Source organism: Podarcis gaigeae, assembly GCF_964106915.1.
Source record: "Podarcis gaigeae genome assembly, chromosome: 3".
Taxonomy (NCBI): Eukaryota; Metazoa; Chordata; class Lepidosauria; order Squamata; family Lacertidae; genus Podarcis; species Podarcis gaigeae.
This window is the reverse complement of record NC_139680.1, coordinates 98,264,909-98,287,383: the sequence shown is the minus strand read 5'-3', so window position 1 is coordinate 98,287,383 and position 22,475 is coordinate 98,264,909. Positions and strand designations below refer to the sequence as shown.

The 22,475-nt window shown below is 43.6% G+C and overlaps 1 protein-coding gene across 1 annotated transcript; it reads left to right on the top strand.

The window, feature by feature from the left end:
• The first annotated feature begins 2,192 nt into the window (after positions 1 to 2,192).
• On the top strand, positions 2,193 to 22,253 carry PRPH2 (peripherin 2). Its single transcript, XM_083733952.1, has 3 exons — positions 2,193 to 3,156; positions 10,919 to 11,165; positions 20,249 to 22,253. Exons 1-3 carry the CDS (start codon positions 2,576 to 2,578, stop codon positions 20,480 to 20,482), a joined length of 1,062 nt encoding a protein of 353 aa, XP_083590078.1. The 5' UTR covers positions 2,193 to 2,575; the 3' UTR covers positions 20,483 to 22,253.
• Positions 22,254 to 22,475: the final 222 nt, after the last annotated feature.

Below are 22,475 nucleotides of genomic sequence, written 5' to 3'. Positions count from 1 at the left end.
TCGTTCGGTCCCAGCGCCTGCCAACGTAGCAGTTCGAAAGCACCTCCGGGTGCAAGTAGATAAATAGGGACCGCTTACCAGCGGGAAGGTAAACGGCGTTCCGTGTGCTGCGCTGGCTCGCCAGATGCACCTTGTCACGCTGGCCACGTGACCCAGAAGTGTCTGCGGACAGCGCTGGCTCCCGGCCTATAGAGTGAGATGAGCGCACAACCCTAGAGTCTGGCAAGACTGGCCCGTACGGGCAGGGGTACCTTTACCTTTACCTTTTATACCTATAAGCAGTGCACGAGAGGGATACATTGTACATAGTTAAATCAGTTAAAAGTAACCATAAATGTTAGCTATAATTGTTCATATACTCAGAGAGTGGCATCTACAGTGATGGGTTTTGTCATCCTTTATCCAGGCTCCTTCCTGTATGGTTTTATACCAAGATTGCTCAGTGCACTTCTGTGTTGCTTGCTCACTGTCTTAATGAAGGCAACAGTTTCAAAAGTACACATCACTGGAAATCTACCAATGTAGCTTAGGACACAATGTATTTTTTTAAAGTGTTTTTATTGAAAGTTTTCAACATAAAACTAATCTAAATTACAAAAATGGTAAGAAACCAAGAAATGAGAAGAGAGAAGTGAAAAGGGAGAAAAAGAGAGAGGAAAGGAGGGGGGAAATAACTATAAGGGGCCTTTATCACATTTATATCATATATATCATATCATTTATCCACACAAAGAAAGGTAGACCCTCCCAGCTCCCACCTGGGAGCCTACTTCTTCCAGTCTCCCACCCTGGGAGAACCTTTCTACCCTGTCTTTCCTGCTGGGACCACCTTCCTCCAGCTATTCCTTTCTGTGTGTGTGCTTAGAACACAATGTACAAACGGGTGTTCCAACTCACTAATTCCATTTTGGAATTAAAAATCTGAAGACGTGACAGTAACTGGGAAAATACTGTAATTTAGAAACATCTTTTTTATTGAATATCTGTACTAAGAGAACTTAAAAGTTTGTAGCCAACATTTTTTTGCATGGGTTGATCACATAAATCTTACTGATGTCATGTTTCTTGGTAATATTATTAGCCACTAGATTGTACAGAGGCATGTTCCACAGCTTCTGTTTTCTCCCTCTTTCCATGAAGATCTGCGATCAGTCAGAAGGATAGTTCTTCTTGCAATAGTTTGCTGTACAGAATTTTATGCTTTCTCCTGCTGTTTAAATAGTTACATTTTCATTTTCCTATCATTTCCATTTTGTGTGTGTTAGGTGGGTTGCAAAGATTTCCAAAAGCATGGGTTAGGTCTACTGGTAGCCCACATACGTCTTTCTGATAAGTATTTCTTATCTACTAGGATGAATGCAAGAACAAAGATGAGAGAGTCAACATGACTTACAAATTATTGCACTGAGCGTTTAGGAAGAAAATAAGGACTTCCCTTGTATTGGCACTAGTACACTAGTAAGAAATTACCTATAGTTGGTGCACAGTTCATAATCATATCCACAAATGAGAGTCTTTACAGCTACTGCCATACTGTATTCTGAGTTCTATTTCCACCACCGGAACACCCTGTTGAGATTCTCAAGGTCCATAAAAGACAGTCTTCTTCCTTAAGCAGTGACGTTGGAGCAGAGATTCCCTGCTTAATCTGTGGGGCAACTACATCCCTGGTGTCACACTGCACAAAAGTTTTTCTTTCTTAAGCCTCAAGTTCTACTCCACTGTTGGCCCAGCCCGATTAGCCTATAAGCTGCTCACAATATCTTTGGGAATTGTTTTTGGTGAGGATCGAGACAGTTTCTCCCATGCTTTTGAACACTTCCAGCTGTGAAAGGTTAGAGGATGGGTATAACTTGTCATCCACGCTTCCTAAAACATAAATTTTAGTTCTCTTAAAAGGTGACCTTAATTCCACCAAAAAAAAAACCCACGTAAACCAGAGGGATGTCATTAAAGGTGAGTGGCAGGACAGCATAAGCAGCAACATGGTCTTACTGGCTTGGGTAATCTAAAAAAACTCAATGTTTCTGATGCAGTTTTGAATTGGGAGAGTCTTGGCTTTTCTCCCAAAAAGAGCCCACGAATGGGACATCCTTGAAATAACTTGGTTTTCAACTGCAGTGTGCTGTAACATATCATGTGAAAGCACAAATCCACTAACTAGTAAAATGAGGGATTATTTCCATTGCTCATCTGCTGGCAGAGATTTCTCTAAATTGGATCACGCTGATTAGTATTAGAATGACGCATTGTAGATCCAGCTTTAATCATTTGAAACCTTGAAGCTGTTTCTCCTTTGCATGGAAGGGACCACTAGAAATAGTTGCATGTGCTATTTGCCAATAATCCTTTTTTTATTTATTGTGAAATTTGTTGATTCTTGCCCCTTAGAGAACCCACCCACGTTTCTCCTCCTTCAGGCTCGACAAGATGGAGGGGCCAAACCATGGCTCAGTTAGAGCGACGCCATTTGGAATCTTCAAGGCCTGAATGGTGGCAGATCTTCCTGAGGTTGTTCTCTTTCCCAAAACAGGATTAATTTTTGTGAAGTCTTGGTGAGCCTAACACTGCAAAGATGGCCGTGATGAAAGTCAAGTTCAACCAGAAGAAAAGAGTAAAACTAGCGCAAGGACTATGGCTCATGAACTGGTTCTCCTTGTTTGCTGGGATCGTTGTCTTCTCTATGGGATTGTTCCTGAAAATTGAGCTCAGGAAGCGAAGTGAAGTGATGGACAACTCTGAAAGCCACTTTGTGCCGAATTCCTTGATCTTGGTGGGTCTCCTAGCCTCTGTGTTCAATGGTCTTGCAGGCAAGATCTGTTACGATTCTCTGGATCCTGCTAAATTTGCAAAGTGGAAGCCTATCTTGAAAGTGTACCTAGTGTTGTGTGTGCTCTTTAACCTCTTCATTCTCTTCGTGGTTCTCATTTGCTTTCTGCTGAGGGGTTCTCTGGATAGTACATTAGAACATGGTCTAAAAAATGGCATGAAGTTCTATCGAGATACAGATACTCCAGGAAGGTGCTTCATGAAGAAGACCATCGACATGCTCCAGATTGAGTTCAAATGTTGTGGAAACAATGGTTTTAGAGACTGGTTTGAGATTCAGTGGATCAGCAACCGATACTTGGATTTTGGCTCAAAGGAAGTGAAAGAGTAAGTAGTTAAGTATAACTTATGTTTTAACCCGTGTTTGCATTCCAAGTTCTACTATCGGAACCTCAAGTCACTGTCATCTGAATCCGTTTGGCGCCTCTTGTCTTTTGTGTTTCTTCCTTTGCAAGGGCTGTAGCTCTGCATGCAGAAGGTCCCAGGTTCCATACCTGGCACCCCAAGGTACAGCTAGGAGAGGCCGCTGCCTAAAACCCTAGAAAGCTGCCAGTCAGTGTAGACTATATGGAGCTAGATGGATGAAGGGGTCTGACTCAATATAAGGCAGTTTCCTATGTTCCAATACAAAAAGCATTCTTCAACATTCCAGTGTAATGTGTGTTTTCCCAATGTTTTCTAGGTCATTTAGTTTTTAGTTTGTTTTGTTTTAAAAGTTTTATTGTGAATGGCTAGAGGCTCAACTAAAAAAAACACATGGAATTAGGGTGTTTTATCCCTCAAAGGAAGGAGACTGGCATTTCAAGAGGCCAAATATATTGCTTTGCTGGCTGATTAAATCTCCTAGGTTCATTCATATCTTTCAGACCTGGTGCTGTAATAAAGTAATTGTGCCAGTTTTGCCCTTAAACAGGAGAGGGAGTAAGGAGGTTCTCCAGCACAAGCCCCACTGAAACGAAGCGATTAACGTGGCTCTTGTTCATTTCAGCAGGGGCTGTGCAGGAGAGCTTCCTGCTTGCACTGAGCTCTAACGTTTGTCTTGACCTCTGTTAAGTCGCTCTGTGGCTATTATTGGCTTTCTTGGCTTATTGAACAGATGGAGTCGTAGGGCTGTGCAAAACAGGCATGCATTCAGAGAGACGCAGACCCTGTCTCAGTTGATTTTATCAAACCAGCTGGGCAGATTGTATTTGATGGTTTTGCAGATCTCGCAGTCCTTGTTGCTCCCTTACAGCATGCCTGGACATTGAGATGCTTCATGGGTCTTGCTTCGGATAGTATGTTTTGCTAGCAATGTTTTTCAAGTACCGCATAATCACTGTACATGCTATGAAGAGGTCTGGGTAATTTACTGGTGGGAAAACACACACCGGGTAAAATTATAGCCAAGGTAATTTTGCAAAAGAAACTCAACAACATAGCGGCAAGTACTTTCAGCACTTCTGAATGTCACAAAATAAGTGTCGCACATTTACGGCACACACCCCATTTGGAGGTAAATAGACTGGTGGGATTTCCTGGCATTAAATTCCTCCTCCCACTCACTGCACTTCTTAATGTGGATCAGGGCACCACATGTTTGCTCCCCCCCCCCCCCGCTCCTTTTTAAGAAAAGCTTACTCAAGTTATAGTTTGGCACTAAAGGAAAACATGAGAGTTGTAGTCACTGTCCCACACCACTTTCATGCGGGGATAGAATGTGAATGTATCAATCAATCTTTATTACAGTCCAGAGACCCAACAAATCGTTACAAAGCAATGCACAATTCAGACAGCCTACCTCCAGGTTAAACAAGCATTTTGTTCAGACTTAAAGATAGGGATCATTGGCTCTTGCAACCACCGATAAAAACTTCGCCACTGCTAATGTTCTAGCGTTTGTCCGGTCTTCCAATAGGAACCTGACATAGTGAGCCTCTGATTTTCCCGGGAAAGGTACCAGCAAGGGTAATATCAGTTCAGCCCTGGCTTGCTCATATTTCACACAGTGCAGCAAAATATATTTTATGGAATCGATGTCTTGAGCACACGAGCAAAGTCTGTCCTGGTAGGGAACTCCTCTCAACCTGCCAGAATATATGGATATAGCAGAACTTCCCCCCACTGTTATACACTGCAATCAGCAGGAAAAAAGACACACCCACCCACCCCAGGTTATCAATTAGCATGGCCTCTGGCAACTGGGGAGATTAAAAGAGTTCAAAGGCTAATCAATGAATTGCTGAAAATTTCAGGATTTCATAAAGTTCTTCCAGCCCCTAAGCTTCCCAGCCTGTGGCACAGGAGTGCAGCTCATCACATGAGAAGCCTCTTTTGTTGCAAACCGTGAAAAGGCATCATTTGCTGTGGTGCTTCATAGAAATGCCCCATTAAAAATAATGGGCTGGGTTGTTTTTCATCCGCAGTGACCAGAGTTAACAGCCCTTTTCTTCTGTGAACTTTTATGTGCCTATATCAAACTCTAGTTTCCCTTTAATAACCAAATATTAATGTTTCTTTTCTAACATTGTTGGGCATAGCTCACTAGGCACACAAGCTCCATTCATTTCAATGGAAGTCCTAGAGAAGAAATGTCTTGCGCATTGCGCCTGACAAGACTTTGTAAACCATGGCTGCCACAATACTTTCTCTTTTCTCCAAATCATTTTTATTGATTTTCCAAATTTTAACGAATCAACCACAAATTAAAACAGAATTTATACGATTTTTATGGCTGCCGCAATTCTTGTTAGCTTTTCATTAAACAAGCATCTTTCTGGGAAGATGTATCGTGTTGCTCAGGAACACCATTAAATACTATAAGATGACAGTAAGGAAGGAATTCATTTCCAACTCAATTAGGTATTTCCCAAAGCAATCAGTGAACACACATGAATTCCTTCGAGGAAAAGAGCCCTGGAATATGATAGGCATTAAGGTACCAATCCAGGCAAAGTTAATGTGTTACAATACAGTTCAATCTATGTCTACTTGGAAGTAAGTCCCATTGGCTTCAGAGGGGCCTGATCCTTGGTAAGTGTGGCCTAAATCACGCTGAAATCAATAGGACAAGCCCATTGCAATTAAATTAATCCCATTACTTTCGGTGGAATTTAAGCATGGCTAATTTTCTTTGAATTGGTCCCTAAATACAAGTGAAAGTGGTAGATGGATGGTGAAGTTACATATGCAGTACAGTGGTACCTCGGGTTACATACGCTTCAGGTTACATACTCCGCTAACCCAGAAATATTACCTCAGGTTAAGAACTTTGCTTCAGGATGAGAACAGAAATCGTGTTCCGGCGGCACGGCGGCAGCAGGAGGCCCCATTAGCTAAAGTGGTGCTTCAGGTTAAGAACGGTTTCAGGTTAAGAATGGACCTCTGGAACGAATTAAGTTCTTAACCCGAGGTACCATTGTATTGGATATGTTCGTATTAGTTATATGCTAATGGCTAAGCAATTCCATATAAGTAATTGTATATTTAAATAATTGTAACTGTTTATCTTAAATGATGACAAATATATATAAATGTAAAATATTTACTCAGATAGCATACTGAGGTTGTTTTGCTTGGTTTTTGGCAAGTTGCCCTGGAGTTTCTTAAATTTGTTTCTTTGGCTGCGATGGTTATGGCCAGATTTTTATTATCTTTAAGCCACTAGCTATATAATACTGTTATTAGCATTTTCTGAACTTTGATGCATGCTATGTCAGAAGTTATACTTGTTGAAAAAGTGTGGGGACAGTTTAAGTTGAAATACCCTTTGATATAAATAACTACTTGAGAGAACCTAATGAGATGTTCACCCTTGCCAGCATTAGCTGAAGATTTGTGACCTTGCTCTTAATCCATCCATAGCAGAGAGGCAGGGCAGGAGGGGAAAAACAAGATTATGCTGTGCTTAAAAATGTGGGTGTGCTGAGAAATATTGAATGCTGGGCCTCCTTAGACACAGGTTTGGCCCTCAATCCCAATGGTGAATTTAGGTGACATAGAAGCTCCTCACTACCCTCATGGGAGTTCACGGAAGGCTCCATTCAGACGCTTAAGAAATAGTCTGCCAATTGTAGAATAAATGAATAAAATGAAGTTCCACATTTAAGTTTGGAAGTGAGCCCTTTAAAACCGTATCAGCTCCCTAGAAAACCATGGGTGTTTTGTTTGTGATGATGAGAGTGGAGGTCACAACTAGGCTGTTAAGTGTGCAATATGTCAGGGACTGTAAATGGATTCAGGGCTATTTCAGATGAAATGAGGCCATGTCTCAATATCTCGCAAAATTCATAGATGAAAACTAGGGTGGCCATGTGTTCTACTTAAGGGGGAGCAGTCCTTCAGTTGACTATTTGAAGTGTCCAAATTGGGTTTATAAAGAACCAAGGGAGTAGGGGTCTTGAGGTTGCCCTTACTTACAGCAAGTTGCACTAACAGTTTTAAAGAGGTTGGATAAAAGTGCAAAAATGGGACAAAATAGGACAGTGATTAACCAGAGACATTGCCCTGGTAAATAGGGACATAAGTAGGACAATGTAATTCTAAGTCCATTTTGCCTTGAAACAGATTCCACTATGTTCAGTAGGGCTTCCTCTTTAGTTAGGGGCTTTAAGATTGTACAAAGTGTGCTTCCCAAATTCGAATCTGCACCTGGCTTTCACTATACCTTTGTGTTATATTGCTCTGTACCAATCACAATGGGAATCCATCGGTTCAACATCTCACAGTACCATTCAGGAAAGATGAGAGCATGAATACAATATATGAAGTCCAAGAACTCCTCCATTTCCTCCCTATTCCCCAATGCACATTCTTACGCTTGAATGTTTGAGAGCCTTGGCAATAGATTAAGGGCTGGCCCAAGGCTGCCTTGGTTGAAATGTCAATGGTGCCCATCCATCACTACCTGGTCAACTTGCAAAGTACCAGGCTTGGCCCAGATATTTTGGCGGCATCTGATGGAGAAAATCCTAATGGGACCTTTTTCCTGGGAGTAAAAATACAATAATAATAGATTTAATAACTAGCTATTTGCTGCCCTTTCACAATACCCCCCAAACTGCTGCCAGAGGCGGTTGCCTCACTCTGCCTAATGGTAGGGCCAGCTGTGAATAGCTTACGATTATACTGCTTCTTGAGCCATTAAAACTTGAGCCATAATCACAAATAAAGAGACACTTAATGCTGACCAACAAGTATTTCCCCCCTCCATCTTCATGAAATTGGAAAGAATAGAAATACAAGGAAAATACACAGATAAAAAATAAAAACTCACCAGAACAGTAGCTGAACTAGTGGTGTAGACTAGTGTAATGGTTGAGACTTAACGTCATCTGCAAGCTTCTCAAAATTAAGGGTGTATGAGGAGAAGGTGATAATAGTGGGTGGTAGTCAACTAAGTCTAACTCAGAATAGACCCATTGAAGTTAATGGACCTAGCTTGGTTCTGTTAATTGATTTCAGTGCATCTGAATGCCACCCAGTGTTTTTGCCTTTGCTTTCCTCTCAAAACAACAACTTGGGAACAACCAGGGGAAAGGTGGTCTTCATTGTGATGTATCTGTACTGGGATCTCCTCCCCCACCAAAAAAAAAAATGAAAATGAAACAATCCCTGCTGTGGAGTATGCAGCACAAACAATAAAAGGGTTGTACCCTAACCATCACAATGTTCAGCTGATCCTCCTCTCAATTAGCAGCCTGTTCCATGTGCCAGCAAGCAGTAAAACAAACAAAGCAGCAATTGGAGGATTCATTTCTCAAGCAGCTGCTTGCTTTCTGTTCTATGTGGCTGGCAGGCCAAAGAAAGCAAGTGGCAGGCGTTTCTCACCCTCCTACTCTTACGCCACACACACGTTTCTAAAAAGCCTCTGTGGTACCTGGCTGCCAGCTGCTTCATGTGACTGGCAGGCAGCAAAACAAACAGAGCAGCACGTGGGTCTGGAAAAACAAGACAAAATCAGGAAAAGAGGAGGGGGAAACAGCAGCTCTTTAAGACCCCATGGAGTCCTATAGCTTGGTGTCCAAACAACTAACTTATCAATTACTGTTCTGACTTCACTCATAGGCTAAAAACACTGACAGACAGGAGCAGCCAGGCCATCTCATTTCACATCAGTTGCTTAGAAAGGCGCCTGCACATTTTGCGCCATAGTTTTATTTCCAGGAGGACTAGATAATTACTTTAAAATAAATAAGGAAGGAAGGAGGTTCCGCCAGGTTGGCCAATCCCTGGTGCATGCTGAGGAGCACAAGGATCACCAAAAATAAAGTGAAGGTACATTTTCTTCTTGAGAAGAAAACAATTAGTTTCACCAGAGTTCATCAGGATTTACTGGTAAGGATCTGACAAGGATCTACTAAAGTTTGGGCACTGTTCAGAATATAAAGATATTTGATTAGTCATGTCCCGGGTTTGTTGCATGAGGCTTTGTTGCATGTTTTATCCACATTCACTGGACACATTCACTGACAATATTTTTGTCATTTCATTCAGCTCCACCCCTCTGAAATACGATGCATACCCTGAACTCCTCATAGAGTCACTGAGCTTATCAAGGACTTATCACCTTTAGCAGACAAAGGCATGCACACACACAATCTTTCTCTCTCTCTCTTTTAATCACTTACAGCAGAAATCTAATCATATCTATTCAGAATATTCAACTCCTATTGAATTCAGTTAGGTGTGCTCCCAGGTAATTGAGGTTAGTATCGCAGGCTCAATTTCTCTCCCCTCTCGTGGATGGTGCCTCTGCCGGATCTTCAGCAATTCCCTCTCTCCACTGTCGCACTATAATTCTGGGAAGTTCCTCGACTATCAGGGAATTTCCAGGGAGCTCAGGAGGCTGCTGTGGCAAAAAAATAAAAATAAATGGTGGGGCCGTCATCTTCTGTAGACCCCCTTCTGCCAGCACTTCTCAGGATGCAGCCATCAGGTTTTAGTCAAACCATTAGTTAAATTTGTACAGGAGTAAAAACGATAGTTCTGGATGTACTTTGGTTTTAGATCAGGTGTGAGGGGACTGTGGCCCAGACAGCATGCTCAGGGTTCATGCATGATGGGTGTTGTAGTCCAACAACATCTGGAGGACCACGAGTTTCCCATCCCTGCTTCCCATGATGCATGCATGTGACGTAGGAAGCGGCTTTCCCTCCCATGTCTGAGAAAAGGGAGACGGCTTCTTCTGAGATGGCGCTTCCCAGATATTACACAAACACATAATATGAGTGCTTACACAGATTATAGTAAACTGGAGTATTCTTCTGGCCCATTATTAAATTATCAGACTAGCTGGTTAAGCTTTGTGGAATTTGAGTGGCATTTCCCCCTAATTGGTGAGTGGGTGGAAACAATGGGCTGTTCTCGACTGACCATCTGAAGGAACAGAGTAAGGTTCTGAGCAGGACATACGGTGGGACCACTTACCCCCTCACCCACCATCATTGCTGCTTACCTGAGCGAGGTTGGGGCAGGGCGGCCAAGAGATCAGGGGTGTGTGGTTGCGCCAGCCACGTTCCACTAGTGGTGCAGCTACACAGCCCACTCCACCCCAGTCCCATCCAATTAAGCAGCAGTGACACCAGTGTTGGAGGCCAACCTTGCAGTTTCATCCTACTCCAGGTATCACTACTGATTTCAGGTAACGAAGAGCTATCGGATGTGGGTATTATTTTGGAAGGGAAAGCAGGATGATCATGCAGGGTTGGGTCCAGGTTTGAACACATGGAAATCAACGAGCACTATTAGTTAAGAATGCCCAACTTTACCCAATGATTGCAGTGGTCTACACCTGTCTAAGGATGCTTCCAGCAGGGGCACAGGTTGCTGAAAGAGCACATCTGAGCCTTTGGAAACAAGAGTTTAACTTAGCAGATTTTGCCCAGAAAGAGTAGATCTAGATTTCAACGAGGGAGGGAAAATATGGGCTGGCATTTCAATACCAACAACATGATGTGGACTCTGGGGGAAAAGTTGCATGCAGGGGGCACACCCTGAGTTTGGATGCGGCGCTCTGTGGCCGAGAAACGGTGCACTGAATAGCAGTAGGAATGCATTTGGATCCAAATGCTTTTATATTTGTAACTGGCTGTGCTTTGCCTGTTTACAGCCGCATTAAAAGCAACGTGGACGGCAGATACTTGGTGGATGGCGTCCCCTTCAGCTGCTGCAACCCCAGTTCGCCACGACCTTGCATCCAGTACCAGGTCTCTAACAACTCAGCTCACTACAGCTATGACTTTCAAACTGAAGAGCTCAATCTATGGAACCGCGGCTGCAGGGAGGCTCTGCTTAAATACTACAGCAACATGATGAGCTCCATGGGAATCATTGTCCTCTTTGTCTGGCTCTTTGAGGTAATACATTGGCATAGTAGTTTCGGTGTCTAGCATAGAACGACAGTGAAAGGCCAGCCCTCCACACAGGAGAGCTAGAACGGGTGATGGTACCAAGTGAGGGGACCCCCAACCCCTCCAACATTTCTCCTTTTTTTTCCTTATAAATTTTTATTGGTTTTCCATTAATTATACATATATACAGTCTAGATTACATAAGTTGCATATAACATAGCTGTTACAAGAATCATATATATAATACACAGTTATTTTGGGCTCCACCGAGTCTCGGACTTCCCTTCACTTCGTTGGTAAGTATCAGATAATTTCTAAAGTTACGTGTTTTATCTCCTTTACATATTTGCCAGGGTTAGAACAACTCTAACAGTGTTTGGCAAACCCCTCCAACATTTCTCTGATGAAAATAGGGACGTCCCATTCCATAATGATAATTTTACTATTTATACCCCCCACATTTTATGGGGTTGCCCCAGCCCTTCCAGGTGGCTTCCAACATATATGAAAACATAATAAAACATTAAACATTTTTTTAAAAACCTTTCCTATATATATATATATATATATATATATATATATATATATATATTCCCAGGATTGCCTTCAGACAGCTTGGGGGGTTGGATAATCCCATACCCTCCAACATTTCCCCAATGAAAATAGGGACATCCTAAGGAAAAGCTCGGGACATGAGTGGCGCTGTGGGTTAAACCACAGAGTCTAGGACTTGCCGATCAGAAGGTCAGCGGTTTGAATCCCTGCGATGGGGTGAGCTCCCGTTGCTCGGTCCCTGCTCCTGCCAACCTAGCAGTTCAAAAGCACCTCAAAGTGCAAGTAGATAAATAGGTACCGCTCCAGCGGGAAGGTAAACGGTGTTTCCGTGCGCTCTGGTTCGCCAGAAGTGGCTTTGTCATGTTGGCCACATGACCCGGAAGCTGTACGCCGGCTCCCTTGGCCAATAAAGCGAGATGAGCGCCGCAACCCCAGAGTCGGTCATGACTGGACCTAATGTTTTTTTTTAAAAAATAATATTTATTAAGATTTTCAGAAATACAGAAAGAAAAGATTAAAGTACATTCAAAGCCTTATTTTCATACACCCACTTTCCGGGACTCCCTCTTTCCCCCACCCCTACCATATTCCCCTATCGTATTGTTGGCTCCACAAGCTCTCAGTTCTAATTAAAACTTAGTTTGTTTAAACCATTAGTCGAATTTAAGTTTAAATTTGTACAATCCCCATCAATACCCTTACTAACAAAACAAAAATTCTTTCCCCAGGGCCCACCCCCTTTCCATTCCACAATTTCCCTTTTTTTTTAATGATAAAGACACCCCACACAATAGAAATATAAGAAAATAAGAAATAGAAAATATAGTAAGTAAAAGAAAACCAATTCAGAAAATAGTTGACAAGCCTTTGGATTCTATTTCTCCCCCCCCCCCCGTCCCCGGTTTAGTTTCCCCCTGACCACCAATCCATGTTGTCTGCCTGGAATTTTTAAAGTCCATAAATCACATTTTTCCCCCAACTCCTTGCTGGCTTTTTCTTTTTATAATTATTTTTAAAATTATTTTTAAACCATTTAGCATCAAATCTTTAATAACACTCCCCCTATTGTTCTTTCCAAGTTGTAGTCCAGTTTCCTCTTGTTCCGCTGCTAAAACGTTCTAGTTCAGAAATTTAGTAAGTCTGCAGGGGTTATTGTTATTCAGGAACAAAAACTTGCGTTCAGTCCCTTCCTTTCTTCAATAGAAAATTCTATTGTCTCCTTTAGCTGAACACCCTGTAGACACAATATTGTTTCCGTTTTGCAGCTTTCCCAGAAGATAACCAGTCCTGTAAAATTCCGATGGTATTTTTCCACTTACGACCTTCTTTGTAACGTCCCGAAGCTCCTCTAGGGGGATTATTGTAACTTTGTTTTCTCTAGTCCAAAAGTCCGATTGTTATCCATGTTTTCGCCATTTTGTATCCAAGTTTTAACAGGTTGTAACTAATTATAACAAAATTTAACCAGCAAAGTCCTCGTATTAAGGTCCTCTTTGAATTTCCGACTTTGACAGCTACTTTGACAGCTGTCAAAATCTCCTTCGCTTTTCGCCAGGCTCTCTCCTCAATCACCCCGGTTCCCAGGGGGGGGGGGTTACGTTTTCCTTCTCCCTCAATTCTTCCTCCAGCACAGTTCTTGTAATTTCCCATCGTGGAATTCTTAATTTTTATCAGCAATACAATTCTTTTTGGACCTTGGTTTCCCAGTCCTTGTTTTGGAAGGTTTACAGTAGGGAGGGGGACTGACTTCCTTTTTGGATCCCCCCCCCGCTCGTATCAAATCCGAAAAAAAATTCTTTTTTTCTCCTTTTAAACCCGGTTTCCAAATTACTCACGGGTTATTGTTGAAAGTCCGAATTCTCGTTGGAAGAAGTCAGCGCTCTCCGCCGCATGGCATGCGGCTTCGCTCGGCAGGGATAGCGGAGGACTCAAAGCACCACGCTTCTCCCCGGCACCCGATCCGTAGCCTTTAAAAAGGCTCCTTCACGAGTCGGGAGGGCGCTAGCGGTGCCAGCCGAGTCTCCATGTCCACGGCCTCCGTGGCCGTGGTTTTTAAGGGTCCCCGCATCGCCGGTGCGGTAGGACCCAGCCCCTGCCGAGCAGGCTCCCTCCGGAGCTCGGAGGGAGCCCGCCATTCGGCGATGGCGCCAACCCGGAAGTCCCATGACTGGACCTAATGGTCAGGGGTCCCTTTACCTTTACCTTAAGGAAAAGCTGGACATTCCAGGATCAAGTCAGAAACTGGGACAGCTTCTCTAAATCAGGGACATCCCTGGAAAATAGGTACACTTGGAGGGTCTGCATTACGCTGTAAAAGGAGGGCCTTCTATTCTGAGCTCCATGCTGTTCAGGGCCTGCAGGGGAGGGGAGACAAGGAAATCTTCCCCTGACCCCACACAAAACATTCCCAATAGTACTAAAGAGCTCAGGTTTGGGACTTGCTGCTAGCCCCATCCTGAGTGCTTTACTGTTATATTCTGCAAGTAGGGAGGAACACTTCCTGAGAGTGGGAGAGAGAGGCCTTTAATGCTATGATCCCATCCTATTTTTTTCTTTTCCTTTCTGCCCCCCATAATCAAGTAAGTAAATAAAAATACTTAACTGGCCAATCACATCCCAGATAGCTCAATTTCCACACACACCCCACAACATAAATATTGGCTCTGCCCACACTCTTTGCCTTCATTTTTAACTTTCTTCTACTTCTGACTTAATAGTTTATGATGTAAATTTCTATACAGTGGTACCTCGGGTTACATACGCTTCGGGTTACAGACTCTGCTAACCCAGAAATAGTACCTCGGGTTAAGAACTTTGCTTCAGGATGAGAACAGAAATCATGCTCTGGCGGCACAGCAGCAGCAGGAGGCCGCATTAGCTAAAGTGGTGCTTCATGTTAAGAACAGTTTCAGGTTAAGAACAGACCTCCGGAATGAATTAAGTACTTAACCCGAGGTACCACTGTATTTAGCTGTGTCAACCAGGCAGGGGTCTTCTAGGAAGCTCCTCCTTGTTGGTGAAGAAGGTAGGACGACAGATCTTGTAGACTTGTTTAAGGGAAGGAGAGTTTCCTGGCCAGGCTAGATCAGGAAAAGAAAAGGGAACCCTTTAAGGCAGCTGTCAGGGGCTCAGGAGCAGAGGCACAGGGAAGAGGGGAAATGGAGAGCGAAGGGGAAGAATCCGAGGGGAGCGTAGGAGAAGAGGACAGTGGTTCGAGGGATTCCATGAGCCTCTCCAGCGAATCGGAAGATTCACAGAAGGGGGCGCCAGTGGCCAGGGGCAGGGGGTTCCCAGGGGGAACGCCCCAGGAGCAAGGGGGCAGCAGGGATTCTCAGAGCAGTAGTTGGAAATCAGGACCAGCTTCCCCACCAGAGCAGAGTGGGGGGGGGGAAGGTTCCCAAGTATCGGGGTCAGTGCATTCCCCAACAGGAAGAGAAGACGAGGCAGGGCTGACCACGCCTCCGTCGGAGAGTCGGGCAACGGAGGGGAGGTCACGTCCAGCCAGCTTCCAGAAGGAAGGAAGCAGTGATAGAAGCAGTGTAACGGTCAGGAGGAGGATCACGGGGTTGGCGCGAGAGCCAAGTTCAAATGTACAGGAGCGCGGGACAGCAGAGAATGAGGATTGGGAACCGGGTCCTAAAGCCCGACGGAGGCAGGGGGAGGAGCTAAGCGACTCAGCGTCGGAAGAGTCCAGAAAGGGCAATGCCCCAGCGGGCAGGAGGACCCAGAGGAGGAGAGAGCAGCGCAAAAGGTGGAGCAGGGCTAGGATCTTAAACTGGTGTCAGAGGGGAGGAGACTCAGACGGGACTTCGTCGATCTAGGGGTTAAGACGTAGGGCTGCACGCTGTGGCTTTGAAATGGAAACTGAACTTCAATAAAGACTTTTATACATTACCACAGCCTAGCGTTAGTCCTCTGTGAGCTGGGATCTAGAGGCAGCTCTGACAGCAGCCTTTGCTAACCTGATGACCTCTAGATATTTTGGACTACAACTCCCATCAGCCCTACCCTGGATGTGTTGTCCTGGGCTTATGGAGGTTGTAGTCCAAAATATCTTGAGGGCCCCAGGTTGGCAAAGGCTGCTTTAAACCCATTTCAAGGGCAGTCAATGGAAAAACACAGAAAGTAAATGAGCTGCAACAACCCATAAGAAAACATCCAAATTCATAGGGCAGTATGAAAAGGTCAGAAAATAGTGCAAAAGATTTCAAGTTAATCCAGAGATATTCATCAGGCTTGTTCTTGTTTAGTTGTTTAGTTGTGTCCGACTCTTCGTGACCCCATGGACCAGAGCACACCAGGCACTCCTGTCTTCCACTGCCTCCCGCAGTTTGGTCAAACTCATGCTGGTAGCTTCGAGAACACTGTCCAACCATCTCGTCTTCTGTCGCCCCCTTCTCCTTGTGCCCTCCATGTTTCCCAACATCAGGGTCTTTTCCAGGGAGTCTTCTCTTCTCATGAGGTGGCCAAAGTATTGGAGCCTCAACTTCACAATCTGTCCTGTTCATCAGGCTAGATGGTTCATCAGGCTAGATGGTGCTAATGGGTGGTCTGATGGTGGTCACTGCAGGGTTGTTGTTGCTTTTAAAACCCTCAGTAGTGTTTTTCCTGACCGGAGTGTGCCTTTGACCTCAGATAATGACGCTTGCTTTAATTCAGAATAGCTAGTTTGCTGTACAAAGGGAAAAAACCACATTCATTGCCTTGCCCATTTTTGCCTCTTGCTCCACCAACTCTGGCATGCCCAGAAGGGAATGTGATCCTCAGTCGCAAAAAAGGTTCCCCATCCCTGCCATAGGGATGATCAGGCATGATCAAGTCTTTTACATGTGAGTGAGCAGGGTGGAAGAGGCACTCCACTGTAGACTGGTGGCCTCAAGTCACAGCCCACCATGGCAGGAGGGCATCCCAGTAGGTACATTTGTGATAAGACTGTGGTATGGTAGGAGGAGTTAACATACACAAACAGGCTAGATTCAGATGCTAGGAACATTGCAGATCTAGTCTCAGGATGAGGGGCGGTGGTAAGTAGAAGCCTTGAGACCATATTCTCAGATTGGGGTCAAGGGCCGTATCCTGCCTAACATAAAACAGAACCAAACTCAACATTATTTCCTCTGTTAATTTATTTCAGGTTAGTTTACTTCTTTAGCATCAGTTTCGCATTAACGCAGGGTTTCCCAAACTTGGGTCTCCAGCTGTTTTTGGACTACAAGTCCCATCATCCCTAGCTAGCCGGACCAGTAGTCATGGATGATGGGAACTGTAGTCCAAAAAAATGGCTGGATAACCAAGTTTGGGAACAGATAGGTAGCCGTGTTGGTCTGCCATAGTCAAAACAAAAAAAATTGCTTCCAGTAGCACCTTAAAGACCAACTAAGTTAGTTCTTGGTATGAGCTTTCGTGTGCATGCACACTTCTTCTTGCTTTGCTCATTTTTGCCTCTTGCTCCACCAACTCTGACATGCCCAGAAGGGAATGTGTATCTGAAGAAGTGTGCATGCACACGAAAGCTCATACCAAGAACTAACTTAGTTGGTCTTTAAGGTGCTACTGGAAGCAATTTTTTTTGTTTCAAGTTTGGGAAATCCTGGTCTAACAGAAGAAGCCTTTTCAGAACTCTCTTAACTGCCCAGACACTATTGTTCTGAAGCAGCCATCCTCCTCTCTGATGGTAAGCTTGGGTGACTGCCTGCCTATCAGTCTCGAACAGAAATGCGGGCATCCAAAAATAAGGTAGAGGTTTCTATATACCTAGTTCTCTAGGTATGCACATTAAGTGACATTTAAAATAAACAAAAACCTCAAAGTGCCCTGACCGGAACTGTGAGCTTCTAGGATTTACAGAGGATTGATGCCGACAGTAGCAGAGGGGAACAGTTCAGGACTCAGAAAGAACCGTCAGTGGTCTGCCACTCCCCGCCCCCCCCCTCCAGCTCTGCCTGACACCAGGGTTGGCCCTAGGAGAAAGGACATTGGCCTACTTAAGTCCTTGGCAGGATATAGTAAATATCTTGCAGCAGGGGATTAGGTTTGGATGAGTGCTATGAGGTTAACCTCCCCCCACCCCTGACAGCGCCGTGCTGTGCTATTAGCATAAAAAGGGAAATGAACACTCTCCAGAATTTTATTTCTCATTCATCCATTCACCTCACCGCTGTAAAATGCTCGTATTCATGGCTGGCAGCTGTATAACACAGCAGGAGAAGGCACTGGAATTGGGTGAAGAAGAAGAAGAAGAAGAAGAAGAAGAAGAAGAAGAAGAAGAAGAAGAAAGTGCTCTTCATTCTTTTCCCACTCTACACACACATAAAAACTACACGAGAAGTTGAAATAGAACTACAAGAAGCACTCCTCTTACCCAGTGGCACTATTCTCTCAGGTTCCACTTCTTGTTTTTGAAATTCCAAGTTGAGGGCTTTGTAGCCAGGTGACATAATTGCAGGAGACACAAGCAGGCCAGCCAGGACGTGCAAGAGGGATCTGGTTTCTCTCAGGCTTGCAAGCAAATCCGGCTGTGTTCTTAAAATGGCCACTCTGGACTGCGAGTGGCCATTTTAAATGTTTCATGTTCGCATTTTGCTTTGTATTGGTCAAATCCAACCATAGATCTGTCCCACCCCACCTGGTAACTCTAACACGCATCCATTACATTTTAATCTTCAATAATAATAGTAATCTGCCACATAGCTTAATGTAAATGCTTATATTTTACAATCTAGTTGGTCTGGGAGAGGAGTGGGGGTATTCTAGAATTGAAACTCCAATAATAATAATAATAATAATAATAATAATAATAATAATAATAATTTATTATTTGTACCCCACCCATCTGGCTGGGTTTCCCCAGCCACTCTGAGCGGCTTCCAACAAAGATTAAAAATACATAAAAATGTCACACATTAAAAACTTCCCTGAACAGGGTTGCCTTCAGATGTCTTCTGAATTGCAGGTAGCTGTTTATCTCTTTGACATCTGATGGGAGGGTGTTCCACAGGGCAGGCGCCACTTCCAGCTCCCACAATCCCTTGAGGGGAGTTATAATGCTACAACATCTGAAAGCCTACAGGTCCCCAACTCTTGTCCTTGACCAGATAACCAGACACTTGATTGTAAAATGTCAAGAGTTCTGGTTGATGCAAGTGGCAGAAGTATAACATTTTCACTGAACTTCTACCACTTGCATTCTGAGATTTTACAATGCAAGGGCTGTAGGAGACTCCTCAGGTGACATCTAGCAGGACTGGCCCACCTATGTTCCCCTCTTCTGCATGCTGTAGATCTCCCCTCAACCCTTCTTTTCTGGTGGGGCATGGGGTGCCATTTCCAGGTCCACCTCAGGTGCCAAAATGTCTTGAGCCGGGCTTGCTATCTAGACTAACCACCACCCTGCCCACAAAAAGCTTTCAACACACCTGAAAATCGCTGTTGAGATTTCTTCTGCCAGTTTGGAGAAAGTTTATAACTGCAAACATCTACTAGAGTAAAATTATTGCTGCAGGACTTGGAAGTTATTGAAGGCAAAAACATGTTTCTTCCCTGCAGATGGTTGAATAATTGAAGCACCAGATATGCCACGCTTTTCCCAGGATCTAAACAGGGATGGGGAATGTGCCAATTGAACTTTCAAGCATAAGTTCTGCCAGCTTCCTCTACTTAGGATTGCTCTCTCCTGGTTCTTTGGATCCAGGGTTTAGATCAGGGATGGGATGGGGAACCTGTGGATCTCCAGGTGTTGTTGGGTCTCACTGGGGCTGATGGGAATTGGAGTCCAATAACATCTTGGATGGTCACAATTCCGGAACAATCCTAAATATAGGAAACTTGCAGAATTTACACCAGCTTAAGTTAAACTTGCACAAGCTTACCCCTGTTTCAAAATCCATTCAGGAGAAGGCCTACTGCAGAGGGGAAACAATCCTTTTTAATAGTGTTTGACTTACCCTGCTGCTGGGCTGCCAGGTTATGTGACTGAGTTGAAAGAGATTTGGAATATGTAATAATAATAATTTATTATTTATACCGGGTTTCCCCAGCCACTCTGGCTCCCAACAGAATATTAATAATATTTTTTAAAAAGCAACAAAACATCAAACATTAAAAGCTTCCCTAAACAGGGCTGTCTTCAGATGTCTTCTAAAAGTCAGATAGTTGTTTATTTCCTTGACATCTCATCAGGGCGGGCGCCACTACCAAGAAGGCCCTCTGCCTGGTTCCTTGTAACCTCACTTCTCGCAGTGAGGGAACCGCCAGAAGGCCCTTCTCCCATTGCCCCACCCTGCCCCCACTGTGGTCCTGGAATGACCCCCCCCCCCATTTTACTTACACCAGCTTAAACCCCAATTTGAAAACATTTTTGTTTAGACAAGACTTCCCAGATTTTGGCTGTTCTTCTGATTTCCAGGTTTTGAAAGGCACATTTTATACTGTTCCGTTGTCTGAATGGCCTTTTGCGTATCACTTTGACATACTTGGATATGAAGGGATTTACGCATTCTGTAAATAAAGGCATTTAAATTCTGTTTCCCAACCAGATGTCGGTGATGATAGGGTTGCGGCTGTTGCATACCTCCCTGGAGAGCATTGCCAATCCAGAAGATCCAGAATGTGAGAGCGAAGGATGGGTGCTGGAGAAGAGCCTGAAAGACACTTTCAAATCCACCCTGGAAAATTTGAAAAATATTGGTAAGATGAACCAAGTGGATGCAGGCACAGAAGGGGCAGAAGGCGATGGTGCAAAAACCCAAGCTGTCTCAACCGTCAGTTGAGTTTATTGGCTGAAAAGACTGTTACCAAAGACTGAGATTTGTGAATATTCGGTTTTTAAAAAGGTACAAGCTGTCGCAGCTATATATATATATATATATATATGCATGCACAAAACATACACTTTTTACATACGGAGAGAACAGTATAAAGCACTTTGTGGATAATAAAAGCATCCTTACAGTAGACAGCCAAAACCACTTCTATGGGAAATGCTATAACGTGAAGTTTAAAGCAGATACTTTCTAGGGTAATTCTATTTTTGAGGCAAGTGATATTTCATAAGAAATTCGGTGTGAATAAGTGGTCGACACTATCTTGTGTTTCACATCCCATTACCGGAAACCGAATGGGGAAGTTTAAAGCTAATTATTTTTGTACTTAAGTTTACAAATATAATTGTGAAAAAACAACAACAATATACTTTTCTGGGGGGTAGTCAAAGCACTGCTCTGGATGTTCTTGCTAGACCAAAAGAATATTCAATTGTCCAAGTAATGGAAAGACATAGAGAATGGTATGAGTTCATAATAGCCTCTAATTTTTTCGATAAACGCAAGTGTTGTTTGAAGTTGTTCTGCCATGTTCACATGATGCACAAAAACAGAGAGTAAAATTGTACTGGATTTCTGTGCACTGAACACCAACTTGTCATTTGATAAAAATAAGATCACACTGGTTTGAACAGCAGATAAGCTATAGCCCATGCTGCCAGCGATTGCTCAGGTGCTGTGATGCCAATACGTCATTCATTCCTTTGGTAGGTATTCCTGTATTTCAACTACTTCAGAGTTTTAGGCTCACTTTGTTTTAACATACACACCAACTGCAATAAATCGGACATGAGAATTCTGCTGTTTCCTGGGAAGTAATCATGGCAACCAACTTGTAGTGGTTTGGTTGTCAAAGGAAAAATATTGCCGCAAATCAGCACTTGGGTGTGAGCCTTTCCCCCTCCTATTAATAGGCACAAGCTAATAATCGAAGCAAGGTCAACATTTTTATTCAACAAATTGGATGCAATGCAGAAAAAGTTGGATTTTCTGCATCTTAGAGAAGACATAATGGGTTCAATGACCTAGTTGGCTCAGTGCACTTTGAATCCAAACACGTTATTCTGCATGACTGTATATTACTTTTACTGTTATTCTAAAAGTGGTGATCAGATAGCAAATACTTTTTAAATTTTAGAAGCTGGAATGAAGCATGGGAAAGAGCTTGCTGCGTAAAGAGATGTTTATCTTTGTTCTATACGAAGTTTCCATTTTTCTTTAATTATTTGTACATACATGCATGTATTTGCCAGGCAAGCCTTTCCTGAGTGAAAGCAAAAAGCAGTTAGCTAGCTTCAGCAGATTCCTAGGTGCTGTGAACAAATGCGGTTGGACCTGGTACTTTGTCCCAAAGACTTGACCATCTTCAGTAAGTGACAGAAGAAAGGGATGGGTGATTGAGAAGAGATTTTGAGTAGTGTACATGTGTGTGTGAACTTGTGGTAATAAAAAAGTGGGGTATGGTAGTTCAAGGAAGGTCGTTCTGGAAAAAGAGAAGGCCAGGAGGGACTTGCAGAAGAATGCATAGGTAGCATATGAAGCTGCCTTAGCCCAAGTCAGACCAAACGGTCCATCTAGGCTGGTGCTGGCGACAGCTCTCTAAGGCCTTTCCCAGCTTTTGTTATCTGTGCTCCTTTTAACTGGACATGTTGAGGACCAATGGGGATATTCTATGTGCATGGACACTTGACAAGAGAGAGTGCAAGGGGCCATAAGAGAAGAAGACAAGAGAGAGTGCAAGGGGCCATAAGAGAAGATGACCTATGGCCACAAGCCGCAGAAGGGGGAGACCTCTGAAATAAGGACCTTGAGACTGAAGCTGTTATGAAGTGAAAAGGAAGGCCAGCATAGAAACTGAAGCACAGGAGTGATGTAATCACAGAGAAAGGAGCACCAATGTAAAGGAATCATACGGGAGAGATACAGTAAGTGGGGAATGTCA

Bases quoted from the DNA above. Each gene is read 5' to 3' on its own strand.
- PRPH2 (XM_083733952.1), top strand. From the start codon at position 2,576: ATGGCCGTGATGAAAGTCAAGTTCAACCAGAAGAAAAGAGTAAAACTA. The intron at 3,157-10,918 runs GTAAGTAGTTAA...GCCTGTTTACAG, and splicing joins GGCTCAAAGGAAGTGAAAGA to CCGCATTAAAAGCAACGTGG. The intron at 11,166-20,248 runs GTAATACATTGG...TTTCCCAACCAG, and splicing joins TCTTTGTCTGGCTCTTTGAG to ATGTCGGTGATGATAGGGTT.